We start from the raw sequence: 15402 nt of genomic DNA, 5'->3' as shown, positions 1-15402 counted from the left end.
GATGGGGGCATGTCGGTGTAAGAGGGTCTTTAGCAAAGAAGAAAAAAGAGCGACAACAACTGCCTATCACTATGTTCCTCTCCCGAACAAACACACCTGCAGCTGCACCGCGGGCTTCAGAAGGAAAAAACGCTGCAGAGGATGCAGCGGCTCAGTATGAAGAGCAGTGAAAAAGTAGACCGGAGTCACTATCTGTCCCACTGTACTTTTTTATTTTTTTCATAATCATTTTAAATTTTCTCCCGTTTAATCCAATTACTCTCGGGTCGCGGTGGGCGGGGCTAATCTCTGCAATTTAAAGCCTTCTGTTCTTATCGATGATTGAAATTATTATTTGACAGCACACTACAGAAGTTATTTGTTGAAAAACGTTTCTAAAGTTAAATTGTTAAAAAAACAATTGATTTAGCCTGTTAAATGGTTTGTTCTTTCTTTTCAATGTATAATAGTGAATTTCATTGTATAATAATTGTAAAAAAATAAAGGTTTCTACTTCACGGGTTTTGCTTATCACGGGTTCTATTTGGAACGTAACCCCCGCGATAATCAAGGGATCACTGTACTTTTGTTTCATCCTAACAGGTAAACTGGTTGATTTTATTGCTTGTTGACTTTCTTTTGTCTCACTGCTGAACTAACTAACTTTGTCTCACTGGACTATGGATGGTAATAATGGTGGTGCTGAAAATCTAAATAAAGATGATTGATGATTTGGATGATGAGGCCTTCCGTCTTCCAGGTAAAGAGAGGAGGAAGCCAAAATTGTCTCGCAGTCGTTCCCTCAGCAGTCAGCCGTCATCAAGCAAACCTGTGAATTCTGACAGACCACTGTAAGATGCACTCACGTAGAGACACGCCACAGATTGGTTTTGTTTCTGCCTTTAAATCTTTGACAAATATTCTTATAATGTAACCTTTTTTTCAGGAAGGTCAAAGACCTAAGTGGTTCGTTTCGACTTGGGAAGTCCTCTGTGTTGGTTAGCAAAGGTAACAGTGTGCACTCAGGACCTTGCATGTTTTTCTGACATATACAGTACATCACTTCATGTGTTTTGCAGATGCCTCCCTGAGAACAAGTCACTTCACCATGACAACCCAGACCACCTCCTTTATGCCGATTCTGGTACGAAATGACACAAGCCTATCAAGTGTACTGGACAGACCCAGTATCTTGGACAGAACTACCAGCGTGGACTCCATGAAAAGTGTGATGGAGCACAGCAATAGTGGTTTTTATTCCAAAGACCACAGAACCAGTACTTTGGACCACAGAGGGCACAGAAGTAGCACTTTGGAGCAGAGCAGTAAAACAATGGAGCGTAGCAGCGGGGTGAAGGACAGTCGGTCTAGAAAACTGTAAGTCCAGACCAATTCTGAAACTGCTTTGTTTATCCTGTATCTTTCACAAATCCAAAGAAGAGTTTTATTTCCTGTTGAACGAGCATCCTTGTGATGGTTAGACCTTGATGTTCTGATGTTTCTTTTACACAAACCTTGTCTGTCGTGGTTGGACATCAACTTAATTTGGGACAGTGCATACCCTATTTTAATCCAGAATGTTCTGCTTTAGTCCTTAGCTCAATCCACTCAACAGTGTTCTTCCACCAGCTAGAAGCAGAGATGGCGTTATGTCGTTATGCAGATGAACATGTCAGTCTAAAGAGGAAGAAAGACACTCAGGCAGAGACTGAACTTGGAGGAGTTCCCTGTGTCTAAACAGGCTCTGTTGTGGGTCTTCTTTGATAGAACTAACATTCAGGCCCTAGGTGTTCTTCAGACAAGACAAAGCAGAAGTGCATTGAATGTTTATCATAGAAAAAAGGTTAATGTATCTGTAGTTGGACTGTTGAGTTGTACGGTCTAACAGCGGTTGGAATGCAGGACCTGTGGTACCGCTACTTCTAATGCTGCATTCACACCGGGTCAAATCCACGTCTGCTGCCTCTCTTTTGATCAAATTTACTGTCTGACACCTTGACGCCCCGGTCACAGAGCAACCAACGTTTTTATGGACTTTATTCATCTCCACATCTTGGAAACATGGATGACGTTAAGCGAGTAGCTTGGGTTTATATGTTATGGAGAGCTTGTCGCCGTGTCTGGGTTCACCAGATCATTTAGTCTCTCCCAGTGTACTTCACTCCTGCAGTGAAAGCTGCACCTGGGTTACAGCCGTTTAAACGTTACGTCCGTCTGTCTGTGGCCCAGGGGGTATTACCAAAGAGGGGAAAAGAAAAGAAAACTGGGGGATCTTTTTATTATTTTCTCAATGAAAATAAGATAAACATCATAAGCCCATGGAGCTGGAGTGATGGTGCCCACTATGACAGCACCCATGGTGGCTCTCCGTCTGCCAGTATAGCGGGCTCGGCTGCCCAGGGCCTGACAGCCTGGGCGGTGAGGCACACTAGCTCTGACCCTGGCATTGGAGCCTGCTAGCTCCCACACTGTCCACTGGGGGGCTGGTACTCGAAGCTGTCCATCGTCTCAGTGCCCGAGCCCTGGATGCTCACTGGTGAATAAAGTATAACAAAAAGCTGTTACCCGTTTTTTTTTTTCTCCATGGAAACTCTTGATTCTGTTCTTAGCCATTTCAGAATCAGGATTTTAGATTGGGGGGGGGGCAGAACGATATCAGGCTATGGCTCAAATGTAGAACCAGCTCTTAGATAAAGGGTCTGTAGTTTAGCTGTAATGTTTGCTGCAGAACCGACTTGTTTCTGCGTTGGTCTGATCCTTTCTTTAGCTCTACACACTTGCAGTTTCTGTGTTTGTCTATACAATATAACCACTTTTGTTTCCTCCTAAACAGGAAGTCAGGCTCCTTCAGCGTCCAGTCAGGACAGGACTAAAGAGGACGGGGGTCACCATTGCTCCACAACTACATCAGACAGAAGCTAAAGAAAATTACCCAAAATCTAACGCATCAACAGAAGACTTTAGTGTTTTCCTGCTGTTCATCCCCTCACCGACTGTTGACTGCAGTGTTGCTGCTGCATCATAAACCGCCATGTGTTTTTTTTTCTACCATAACAAATCCTTACAATAATCTTATTGTACACATGTGAAAAAAGAGCTCCATATTTTTCCAAAATAAGACAGCAGAGTGGTCAGGTCTGACCAACTGTGTCAGGAATGAAGTCTATTTGAATAAATACTCGTGAAGTCATGCATGTCAGAGAAAGATCTTAATTTTTGAGGACATCTAAAGCAGGCAACCAACTCCTGAGAAATCAAACCAGCAGCTGATTGGTGAGGTCACTGTGATGCATGGTTACTCCACATTGACTTTCTGGTTCCAATCTTCATCAGACAGTAAAATGCAGAGGCAGACAATGTTCCACAAAGCTTTAATATCATTAAAGCCGTCAGCATACATGGTTTCCTAGCATGTGCTTATTGGCTTTGAAACTCTAAACTTGGTGCAGCCTTCATCCGTCTGAAAGAGATGACCTTGGACAGCATGTGGAAAGCTTCATGCACTCCTTCAAACTATCTGAAAAAGTGCTCCAGAACTTGCTGCTGATTTCCTGGATCAGTCAATCAGGATGTGGAACCACCTTACAGATATTTGTTGTGTAATTATATGTCCTATAATACAGCTTCATAGATAAGTTGATCAGATTTCAGTTGGTGTCCTGTAGGGAGCTTTAGCCAGAATAAAGTGCTACATTTCTATTTCAAACTAATTTTGTTTAAATAGGAAAAACTGTTTTCTCATAAGCAAAAATTTAACAACTTAAGAAACTGTTAGTAAAATGTTATTTTCTTACATTTGAAATTAACATAAGCTATTTAAACAAAAAATAATCAAGACAAAGCTTTAAAATGAAACTTAATCCATGGACATACCATGTTTTATTGATAGAGATTTGCTTCAATAGTTTTTTTCATAACCAACCTTCACTGGTGCCATCCAACAAAAACCTGCAGAACGCTGCTCTGAGTGAAAATGTCCCTGAAGCACGAGGCTCCATGCTGACCACCCTGACCTCACTGGACTCATTCCACTGTTCATGTGTTCACAGAATTCAACATCAAAAACTTCTACTTGAACATTTCATAAATAACTAATGGCTAAAAGACAACCAACACAACATTATGCTAGGATATTAGCATCAGCATGAGAGAACAAAAACACACGGCTAACGTGGCATTAGCATGCACAGAGCAACATCATGCTAACCACTGATTAATGGATAATATTTACATCAAACGGTTTAGTTGTTGTTAAACAGGTATACTCAAAAGCTGGGCGGAAAGTTTAGCTTTTTCAACATTTAATTTTTGAGTGGATTGGTAACCCGCCCCATGAAGAGCAGGCTGCCGGTGGTCTGCTGAAAAATGATGAAGATAAAAGGTCTGTTGATAGTCAGCCGAGGAGGAGGGGTGGCGAACGCAGCGTCTCTGCCCTGAATGCCATCATCGGTGGCCTCATCAACGGAGATGACAGATTTATGATAAACCTGAGGGGCAAAAGACGCCACATTTAAGACACCAGACATTTGGTTGTTAAACCAAACAAAAGGTTCATGCAAATGTCAAAGATTTTCACACAAAATCCATTTTTTAAATGTTCCTAGCATCCATATAGTGATTTTACTTTATTTACACTGAGCTCAAGGGTTTGGAGTCCAGAAGGTGAGTCACTTTAGCATGTGAAGCGGTTGTTTTGTGTTTATTTGTGAAAAATAAAATTCCTCCCTTAAACTTTAGTTAAAGTTTTTAACTTCATCACCCACCTGAGTGAGTTTAGTTCCTTTAGCTCCACCCATGTTGCTGATGTCAGCGTCGTCCTCAAACACCTGAGTTATATGAAGAGTCTGGAGGGTGTCTTTCAGAGAGTAAGAACTCTCAAGTGTGAAACGAGGAAGCTGGACCTCCAACTTCCTGTTTTCAGAGAGAGGAAAAGGTGTGTTCTGTTAAAGTGGCTGCTTCACAGACAGAACAGTGAAGGACGGGGAACAAATAAAGGAAAAGGGGGAGGAGGCAGGAATAATTAAAGCTTCAAATCAGGGAGGGGCAGGAAAATCAATGAAAATAAAAGAAACAAGGAAGGGTGGGAGAAACTAAGTGGCAAAAAGTAAAGAGAAGAAAAGGAGACCATGTAAGAAAAGACCAATGAGGAGCCTCACGTCTTCTTCAGCTGTCGGATCCAAGCTTGAATATTCTCAGATGTCACTTCATCCTCCACAGCAGTGATGTCAACATCTTCATCCGGCAGCACCACCAACATGGCTGCTCCATCTGCCATGGGCAGCTTCAGCACACCCACCTTCACCGAGCGGTCATACGCCAGAAAGTACTTATCAGCTCGGAACATCATGGGAACCATGACAACATGGTACTTATCCACGAAGAACCGCTCGTCCAGAGTGACTGAAGAGTTGAACGGTGGATTAAAGCGAGCTGAAAGATGCAGAACAATGGAACTTAAAAAACGCTGTTCATCAGCTTTTGTCTTTTCCCTTCAGGGGTCGCCACAGCGAATCCGCTTTCACTGATGGCACATTTGGTTTGGCAGAGAGTCCTAATGCCTTTCCCGACACAACCTTGTAATTTTTCCAGGCTGGGACCCAACCCAGGGAGACTCAGACTCAGACCAAATCCGAATTCTTCCCCTACCACTCTGGCTTCTTTCTCCCTGGTCTTAGATTTAACCCTCCAAACAGAGAGATATGGAAAAACAGTGTCTTCAGATTCTTATGTCACTACCACTAGATGATGTCGTTAATATTCACTACTCGTCTACATAAGCGCAGGAAGGGCTCAGACTAAGGGCTCAGGAAATACATTATAATGGTTTTATAGCTTTAAAAAGCCGTGCTAAAACCTCCCCGTGGAGGGATAGCCAGCTCTAAGTCACTACGGCTTCCCTTAATAAAAAAACAAGTTCAGACACGACTACAGCTCCAATTGGAGCAAAGTGGGGAGGGTCAGAATTTGGATTCTGCCTTCGGCCCCTTGTGGCCACATATTTAGGCAGAAGCCAAATGACCCACACTGGATGACACTCATTGTTGTGCACCCTGGGAATCAAACCCTGGTTTCCTGCACGTCAGTTCTGCACATTACCAAATGAGCTATCGGACTGATTTTCTGACCGATGTAACATCAAAGTGCTGCACATAAAACATTTTCCAATTTTAAAAACCAAAAGCAAGACCAAAAGAAGTACACATACAATGCCACACTCACAAAAACTCACACACACATAAAAAGCGTAAAATGATACATTGATAAGAAATCTGACTTGATACTTAAGTAGGGAAATGATCATTTGGGACCCAATCCACACCAGTGACCGCCCCACTCATTAACACAGAACACGCCCCCACAGGATCTCCCAGATCACAGCAAGGAGCCAGACCCGGGAGATCCCACTGCAACAAGCCTGCTCACTGAGAAGATACAATCACTGGTGTGTAAAGTATAAAAAGGAAACAAAAAGTGAAAACAGATATTAATAACCAAATAAAAATGTAACCAATGTTTGTGGAAACCACATGTGATCACAGAGAAAGAGCATTTTACATAGCCCTGTCCCTTGGTGCACTCCAGGGTTACGTACTTTGGTAGGAGGCAACAGAGGCAAGCAGTAGCTGTGTTTGTGGGTCTAGGGTGGGCACCAGCTCCTGGATTTTGCCTTCAGTTTGCTCCTGAGCCCAGCCGTTGATGGCATCTTCAGATTCACGAGGCAATGTGTAGGACAACTTCTGAGCCTTCACTCCAAACTTGTTCTGAACCAGATCTTGAAAGGCTGTTGACAGCTGGAAATTCTCTCCAGGGAATATAGCTGCACCCTGTTGTAAGTTGGCTGCATCCCTTCTCAGGACCACGTTTCTCAGAGTCCGGAACAGATCTGAGAAGACCAGAAGAACAGCTTTATGTCTCCACATTCTGGCATCTCACCAGCTCCTCTGGCTCCTGAACTTGGGCTATTGTGTTGAAGAAGACACAACACCTGACTTACCTGGAAGGCTCTGATGGTCAAGACCAGTCAGTGTGAGTCCCTGAAACAGCTGTTCTTGAGTTGAACCACTGGTGGCGCTCAACAACACAAGCAGTCCAGTTGACAGCGTGAAAGGAGACAGGAAGATATTATCATCTGTTCGACTGGCGATGGCTCGGTACATGCGAGTGCCAAAGTCTGCGTTCCTGTTCGTCAGATCAACCAGAGCGGGGTTAATGGTCTCCTGGGAAGCTGGACCGAGCAGGACAAGAAGGAGGATAACTGGTAATAGGGGAGTGCAGGGAGCCATGGTCACCATGTTGTCTGCGAACAGACAACAAGACAGTTTTCAGAGGTTTACCCACTGGATGGATTAAAGGCTCTAGATTAGGCTTTTCTTAAACCTTTCAGAGTAAACTTTCACTTCAAAGTTAAGATTGAGATGGAATTGTGTTATCATTTGCCATTATGACAGAGTTTCTCCCTGTGAGAAACTCTAAATTCAATGCATCAGCAGTTCAATTCAATTGATCAATTATCAACATCTGGTTTGGTATTTGATTGTGAATTTTGTAGAAAAAGTACTATATCATTTGCATAAAGACTCAATTTTTGATGGCTGTGCTTTTTTTTAGTTCCTTTAATGCCCTCATGCTATCTTATTGCTGCAGACTGGTTCAATAAATACAGAGAGGGGGAGAGGGGGCCACCCCGTCTGGTTCCTCCTCCAAGACTGAAGCTGTTTTAGAGTGCTGGTCTTTTGGGCTGACTGATGCAGTGGGGTTTTTCTCCAAACCCAAATTTATGGAGGGCAGCGGTGAGAAACTTCCAGTTTACTCAAGTGGTTTTTTTTGCGTCTAACAAGAGTATGTACGGGGGTTTCTTGGTTTTTAATAGTGGAAAAAGCCTGTTATGTTAACAAGTCTGTGAACATTGTCACTTTAGCGTCCACCTTTGATAAATCCAGCTTGACCAAGGTTGCTGTTTGCAGCCGTTTGCTTCATTGGCAGGACTCATTTTCTGGATGGTTGGCACCATCTCTGCATTAGGATAAACACAACAACCAGAGGTGTTGGTCTTCTGGTTTTTGTTGTGTTTTATTTATTTGGTTCCTTCCTATGCCTACTTCTACCACATGCAGAGTTTAGTCCAGAAGTCTGTTGTTTGGAAATCCCGTTTGGATCAGAACCACTGCACCAGGGGGGTATTCCAGGAAGCATGTTTAAACTCCCCTGACTTTAAGCCTGAACTCTGGCTGAAATCCGCCTGAACTTGCTTACTCTGGGTATGTCGGTTCCAAAAGACCGGATATGAGTTAGCGTAATTACGCTGGACTTGGAAACCCTGGGTTAACGCATGTGCACAGCAGGTACATAAAGACATTCTCAATGGATCGCGATTTCCAGAGACACCATGGAAACGCGCGGAGAAAAAAAAGATAGCGCTATCCTTCAGTGAGACGGAGTCTGAGATTTTAATGACGGCGTATGAAGATTATACGTCCATCAAAAAAGTAACACGGCTGCATCATCATCAAAAGAAAGAGTTTCTGCTTGGAGAAAAAGACCAAAGTAAACGCACGAGTTTCTGATCTTACATTAAATTGTGATGATTATATACATAACTTATAACACTTAAATGAATTGATTCAATTGGTAACAAGTAATTGAGTTAAATTTATCCAACCTAATTTCTTACTAATTCCTTCTCAATAATTGTTTATACAACTCAAATTTACATATTTATCTAAATGAATGTCATATTACTCAAATTCAATTAAACGTTTTTCCATCTTCATTTAATGCACTTCTTGAACTCCCATATAACTAAGTTAGAGGCTGCAGATTTTCTCATTTTTATAATATTAAAATATATAATACAATGTGGATTTTCAATATGTAACATTCTTTGAATTATAACTGTAACTTCAGCTCTTACACCATACTGCTGCACTAGGGCTGCTAAATATCATCATCGTCTTCCTCCCTCTCACTCATGGTGCAGAAAGAATTAAAAATAACAGGACAAATAACTGGGCAAAACAGTAAAAAAAGAAGAAGCTACAACTAAACACATTTGGTCAAAAACCCACACTTAAACCCAAATCCGTCCAGACAGGAAAAGGGATGATATCCCACAATCCCTTGCGGTGCCGATCTAACAGCAGCACCAAAATTACACCTACTTAATTGAATTAATTTGAATGAAAGTAAATAACTGTCTGATAACTACGTGTTATTTTTAAGCTGACTTAACTAAAAATAATTGATTTATCTCAACTGAAGCAAATAATTAAGTTAGATCAAAGTAAAAAAGTTTATCTTTCCAACATCCATATGTGGTCTTATCACCCTCTCATGGTGGAAAAAGTATTATCTGAGCTTCTTCATCCACTAAATCATCTTCAAATGGACACGCCATGCTGTTTCACCTCTCTGTAAACAAACTAACCTTCAACTAAACCTGCTCCAGACCAGGTTATGTTCAGAGCATGAGTTGCTATGGCAACTTGACTTACCCTGAAACATACCTCTGTTTCTGGAACTGAAAGCTGAGGTTATCAACTTCCTTAGTCTCAAACTTACAGTGGGAGCTAGCAGAACCTGCTTTCTGGAAGACCCCCCGACCCCACCATGTGAAACCTACAGCCGTCCAGACGCAAGGAAGCCACGCCCCTGCGCCTCCACCCACTACAGCGGAACCGGCCCGGTTAACTAGAATCAAGGACATGTCCGAACCACTTCTGGAGCGTCTTCACTTTGACCTGGGAAGCCTCAGTTACGTCATCTTACCGCCATCATGATTTCATCAAAACGTCGTTGGTCAGAAGGGCCGCGCCTAATGCTCAACATGACGTCATCTGTTTTTGATTACGGACCGACCTGACTCCACTTAAGACAACAGCTCGTCTGGTTTAAGCAAACAAACTCACCGCTGCCGTATGCTGCTGAGGAAACGGTCATCCGATGTGGAGCACCGATGCTGCGCGTGCCCGTTATTTTCCCGGAAATAACAGAACCACCTCGGCCAATCATTTCAAAATAAAAGTCCTACGACAAACAGGTTTATTGTGGATTTAAGTGTGTGCGTGTGCAGATGGGAGGCATACATCCTCCTGACCTCTGACGTCATTTCTGGGCAAAAAGCTCTCCTGGTCCAGCAATAAAGAAGACTTAAAGGAGACGACATCTATCAGGTACAATCAAATGAAGAGACAGACGACTAAGTCTGGCAATAAAAAACCAGCAAAGATTTTTGTTGGGCTGCAAAATGTGGTAATTGTTTACTAGGAACACAAATTCAGAAGCTGTTAGAATTGTTGAATGACAGACAAACATTTCTTATTTTCATCAAAATCCAATGATGAGCTTCATTTAGAAGTTTGACTGGTCCTCAGAACTCTAGCATACGTTTGCAGGGTAATGATGGTTTATTTTGTAAAACTGTATAACAGGTCTAATTGTATTGTACTGTTGTACTGATCTAAAACCACCACAGCAGTACAGGTGTAGTTCCAGAGTGATATCATTGTAGTCCAGCAGTAGCATAGCTATAGTACAAGTGCACTGAATAGAGTGAGCGGCAGTCAGTCATTGTTCTTGGATCAGTCCTTGAGGAAGTGCTGACAGACCTGTGCACACAGAGACAGTCTGACATGTCCAGGTCTGTCCAGGTCTCAAGTTACTCAAAAGCCGCGACTCCACGGACCCCCTCCCTCCAAACAGCAACTTCACATTTGCTGCGGGCCAGGTGCGGCGCAAACACCACCTCCAGCTGGCGGAGGGCGCTACTTTGGTCGCCACGGGAAACTGTCTTCTGAAGTCGCCGTATCATCAGCCGCACCAGAACCTGATTGGCCCAGGCCAGGCCAAGAGCGGGAGTGACGGAGGAGGACAGAGGTCTGACACAGAAGGAAACACACCAGATGGTTTGGCCCTCACCACTGGATCAAGAAGAATTGTGAGAGGATGGAAAGCTCCTTACCCCAGACTGTCATGATCCTTTAGAACATCCGTGACCTGCAACACCAACAGTCATCAGCAAAAACTCGCCAATGAGCGACAGCTCAGAGTCTAACAGCCGGGACGAGGAAGCGTGTTTATGAAGTGTAAAGCAGAGATTTGAACCTGAGCGCGTACCCGCGGATTTAGACAACTTTTCATTCCAACACCATCAGGTGCTGCAGGTTTCTGTTAAGAACGTATAGATCATTTCTGTTTCTAAACGTATTTTAAACATAAATGACTGTTTCAGATTCATGTTGTCAGACAGAGAGCAGCCCTTTCTGATCATGCAATCAGGTGTTAATAAAGAAAACGTCTTGGAAAGAGGACAGCAATATACAGAACTTTATTATTTTGTGGAAAAACAGTAAGAAACTTTGGGGCGTCGGAAGTGAAGCAGTAATATTAAAACATCATTTCTCCTTTATTTATTATATATATATTTGGTGTTTAGCTCCGCTGGCCTTTGATTCCAGTAATACAGTTCCCGTGACTCCATTTTTAATTGTAACTTTCCTCACTGTTTTAGATAGTTCCAAACTGTGGGGATGTGAAGAAAAGCGTGTCAGCCAGAATCAACAGCAGCTCCATGTGGTTCACGGAGCTTTGTGCTCTTTTGGTGATAGCTTTTCAAAAGTAAACATCTTCATCTGTGTTTGACGGTGTCTGCAGATTGTTTGAAATGTTGCTGCTTGTTTTTTTCAATCATGGCATCTTCATCTAGCTGAACATAACCTCCATCATGAATGGATCCACCATCAATGCTTTTCAAAAGACAAAATGACTAAAAAAGCTGGAGACAATCAAAATCTAAATCCCAAATATGTGATTGAGATCTACAGAAACGACTCCATCCTTCATTCACTTTTAGTGGTCATATGTTTCCAGCTGATATGTTTCAGGCAGTCGTGGAGAATGTTTCCTTCAGTTCACTGACCTGATTGATGCAGAGGACAGGAGTTGTGAATTCTTGACTCAACTGGTGCAGCATGGAGGAGAAGGTGAGCAGCTGTTTGTTCCTCTCCATCCAGTCTTCTGCCTGAAACTCACTCCTGAACAAAGCTGCCACCGAGTCCACCACAATGAGCCGCACGAGACCTGCAGCCAGCAGGACGGGGGCGCGGCGAGACAGACACACCTGCAGGGAGTCCTGCAGGCCAGGAGGACCCGTCAGGCTGCAGCTGTGATCCCAGAAGCTGAGAGAGGTCAAACTCACCAGATCAGCTGCGTGTTCGATGTAAACATGGTCACTGAAGCGCAAACCCCTGATCAGAGAGGAAGGAACCTCCGAACGCAGGTTGGCCTGCTCTGAGATCATCTGCTGCAGGCGCCGAATGGGGAAGGAGTCCTCGGTGCAAATGTAGAGCGCTCCTGCAAGACATGCTGCATTCACTGACCTGTCTGAAAAAATGCTGTGTTCACTGACTCACATTTATGTACCTCCTCCTAGGCCTCCATGCTCAACAGGGTACTGCACAGACAGGGAGATTTGCAGGGCCAGCTGGGTCTTTCCAGCTCCACTCTGTCCTGACAGCTCAGTGATGCCCCCGACAGGCAGACCCCCCCTCAACAGCCCATCAAGAACTGGACAGCTTACACCGAGTCTGAGTCCAGACTCACACCTGCAACACTCACCGCGCTGCAGCTGCAGGACTGAGCAGAGACACACAGAGGAAACACCTGCCCTGAACCACGCCTCCTCCTAGAACACACTGCCTCACCTGAGAGAGGGGCGTGTCTTCTGCAGGCGTGTGCAGCCGCTGTGAGCAGCTGATGCACCTCAGGATGGGCCAGCCCAGTGAGTCTCTGGACATCCACAGCAGGCAAGGACAGGACTTCCCGGACCGACTTCAGATTAGCTGCAGAAGGAGACACGTAGGGTTGTCAAATTATAGTGTGGCTCTTGAGTGTGTCAAGCACATCATCCACCTCCTGACGTAGCTTTGTGAGGAGGCTGGCGTTTCCGTTGGCATCTAACATCAATGATGATCATGAATGGTTCTGGTATGGAGACAGCATGCATGTAAAATTCTATGATTTGTTGTTACCCAAGAAGTTAAAATATTTTTCCACAAACATTTGGATAATTTAGTCTACAGTATTCTGACTCTTTGTAGCTTATTTAGCTGGTTTTGTTGTTGTTCTCCTGCATCATCTGTTTCATTCAGACAGTTGTTCTCCAAGGATGAGCATATTGCCTGATAAAAAAAGAATTGGTTGATTCTAGTAAAAGTGAAACTGATTTGCTTTTAAATGTATAAAAACATCATAATGGTGCCAAATGTGACCTGTGTTACACACCAGCAGAGTCACACAATCACCCTGACAAGTAACACAAGCACTTTACCGCGCCTGACATTAATAGATGTACTGTTCAAATTTTAAAATTAGTTCATAGTTGAAAGAATTAAACGTTTCCAAAACCAAACTATAATTTCCAATGTTTTCTTTTCAAACCTCCTCATGTATATTTTGATCTACAGCGTTTTTGCACATTTCACCTCCAGCTTGATGTTCACAGTAACTATAAGTGTCGTTATAGCATGTAGATACCCAACCCATTTATTGTAAGAGAAAGATGCAAGCCCAGACAAGCATGTTTGGGAGCCTTTCAAAACCTTTTCGGCTTTAATTTCAGGGACCAGTAGGTGGCCCTAGTGTTCATTTGAGCCCTAAATCATTTTCCATCACACCTGGCCGAGAGGCCTCAAAGCCTGATGAGGCTTCGTTTGCCATCACTTGTCACTACAACAATAGACAGGCTGACAGCTTGTTGTTTTAAATTTAATCAGCTTATTCCACGCTGGCTACGTCAACCCATTCAAAAGACGCTGCGTTCACTGACCTGACTGAAAGTGGCTTACAATACGGCATTTCTGCTCCTGTGCTGGTCCGTTGACCGTGGTTGGTCTGTAGCCTGCTAAGCACTGTAAAATCTCTGTCATATTTTTTATTCTTTGTCTTTTAAGCTGCTGCTTTTGACCCCAGCAAATCATCCGCCTCTATCTCATCCTCTTGTCTGCATCCTCCTCACTCCCACCAACCAACCACCCTCATGTCCTCCTCCTCTACATCCATGAACCTCCTCTTTGGTCTTTTTCCTGCTAGCTCCAACCTCAGCATCCTTTTTCCAACATCATCACTGTTCCTCCTCTGAAAGTGTCCGACCATCTCCATCTGCTTCCCTGCATTTATCTCTAGAACATCCACCATGATCTGTTCCTCTGATGGATTCTTTCCTGATCCATCCTGGTCTCTCCCAAAGAGAACCTCAACATCTTCATCTCTGCCACCTCCAGCTCTGCCTCCTGACTCCCACACCAGGAGTCTAAACCCGTTTGTTGTTCCATGTCCCTGTTCCTACCGCTCTGCTTTTTTGCAACTAACCCACTTTCAGTAGTTGTTGATTAGCTGAACTGATTGATCCCAAACAAGAAGGAGCTCAAAGCAGATCCTTGATGGAGTCCCACCTCCACCTGCAGAACATCTCACCACTGTGGTCCAGCTCTCATCCATGTCCTGAACAAACATTCTTCTCTGCCACTCCAGACTTCACGCACCTATGGGTGTGAAAGGCGTTCTCTGCATTTGATCATGGGGGAGCTGCAGAAACAGAGTCAGGAAACTCTGACCTTAAGTTCCTCCAGGTCTGTGCAGCTAAGAACAGATTCAGCTCTGGCTGCACGTATTTCAAAAATGACATGCGAATAGACACTTTCTTCCTTCTTTCAGTGTTTGTCCATTAAGTTTTTTAATGACTCGAGCAGCTGAGCTTTTGACTTAAGTACAGTTCGGTGACCCCGACTTAATCTAATCATCTAAGATTCCTAAATCGTTTCAGAAATGTCAAACCTGTAGTAGCTTTGGGTACTAGAAGTCCCACGCAGCGAGGATTCTCTCTAACAGAACTGGAGTGTTCGCGTGAAAAACAACAACACTCACTTCTCTGGAGCGCAGAGCTGATCCTCGGGGGAAGCGACAGCTGATCCCAAACCATGACCTGCTCCTCCTGACCTGTCCACGCGCCCAGCCTCTGTTTCTGTGTTAGCCTCCTGTCCACGCGCCCAGCCTCTGTGTTTTTAGCCTCCTGTCCACGCGCCCAGCCTCTGTTTCTGTGTTAGCCTCCTGTCCACGCGCCCAGCCTCTGTGTTTTTAGCCTCCTGTCCACGCGCCCAGCCTCTGTTTCTGTGTTAGCCTCCTGTCCACGCGCCCAGCCTCTGTGTTTTTAGCCTCCTGTCCACGCGCCCAGCCTCTGTTTCTGTGTTAGCCTCCTGTCCACGCGCCCAGTCTCTGTGTTTTTAGCCTCCTGTCCACGCGCCCAGCCTCTCTGTGTGTTTAGCCTCCTGTCCACGCGCCCAGCCCTGTGTTTACGGCATCGAGAATCTCCCGCCCAAACATGTGACGCCATCCAGAGCCGCGGGTCGGATCATTGTGTGCTTTGGGGGT

The 15402-nt window shown here is 44.2% G+C and overlaps 3 protein-coding genes across 15 annotated transcripts in view; 1 reads left to right on the top strand and 2 right to left on the bottom strand.

Moving 5' to 3' along the window:
- Positions 1 to 3376, top strand: part of ppp4r4 (protein phosphatase 4 regulatory subunit 4) — a 32677-nt gene extending 29301 nt beyond the window's left edge. For all 6 annotated transcript variants that reach the window (XM_023952865.1, XM_023952866.1, XM_023952867.1 and 3 more), the window contains 4 exons: positions 740 to 830; positions 926 to 987; positions 1059 to 1356; positions 2813 to 3376. In XM_023952865.1, the coding sequence (XP_023808633.1) occupies positions 740 to 830; positions 926 to 987; positions 1059 to 1356; positions 2813 to 2852 (491 nt within the window). In that variant the 3' untranslated portion in view covers positions 2853 to 3376. The remainder of the gene's footprint in view (positions 1 to 739; positions 831 to 925; positions 988 to 1058; positions 1357 to 2812) is intronic.
- Positions 3335 to 10069, bottom strand: LOC101174720 (protein Z-dependent protease inhibitor-like). 2 transcript variants are annotated; one of them, XM_004083953.4, is made up of 6 exons: positions 9885 to 10069; positions 6974 to 7276; positions 6572 to 6862; positions 5136 to 5409; positions 4743 to 4890; positions 3335 to 4466 (listed from the first exon to the last, which is right to left on the bottom strand). In XM_004083953.4, exons 1-6 carry the CDS (start codon positions 9985 to 9987, stop codon positions 4281 to 4283), a joined length of 1305 nt encoding a protein of 434 aa, XP_004084001.2. In that variant the 5' UTR covers positions 9988 to 10069; the 3' UTR covers positions 3335 to 4280. The 2 variants fall into 2 exon arrangements, with proteins under 2 accessions (XP_004084001.2, XP_011490419.1); XM_011492117.2 differs by having other exon boundaries at positions 9745 to 9895.
- A 135-nt stretch (positions 10070 to 10204) lies between these two features.
- On the bottom strand, positions 10205 to 15335 carry xrcc3 (X-ray repair cross complementing 3). Of its 7 annotated transcripts, none has more exons than XM_020714626.2 (7): positions 15061 to 15335; positions 14809 to 14987; positions 12678 to 12815; positions 12397 to 12609; positions 11894 to 12327; positions 10937 to 10971; positions 10205 to 10853 (listed from the first exon to the last, which is right to left on the bottom strand). In XM_020714626.2, exons 2-7 carry the CDS (start codon positions 14951 to 14953, stop codon positions 10634 to 10636), a joined length of 1185 nt encoding a protein of 394 aa, XP_020570285.1. In that variant the 5' UTR covers positions 14954 to 14987; positions 15061 to 15335; the 3' UTR covers positions 10205 to 10633. The 7 variants fall into 7 exon arrangements, with proteins under 7 accessions (XP_020570285.1, XP_020570288.1, XP_020570286.1 ...); XM_020714629.2 differs by having other exon boundaries at positions 11894 to 12106; positions 12173 to 12327; positions 14899 to 15328; XM_020714627.2 differs by lacking the exons at positions 14809 to 14987; positions 15061 to 15335 and adding an exon at positions 13802 to 14019 and having other exon boundaries at positions 11894 to 12106; positions 12173 to 12327.
- Positions 15336 to 15402: the final 67 nt, after the last annotated feature.

This window comes from Oryzias latipes, chromosome 24, assembly GCF_002234675.1.
Source record: "Oryzias latipes chromosome 24, ASM223467v1".
Classification (NCBI taxonomy): Eukaryota; Metazoa; Chordata; class Actinopteri; order Beloniformes; family Adrianichthyidae; genus Oryzias; species Oryzias latipes.
Note: the sequence above shows the minus strand (reverse complement) of the source record. Positions and strands in the feature narration are given on the sequence as shown.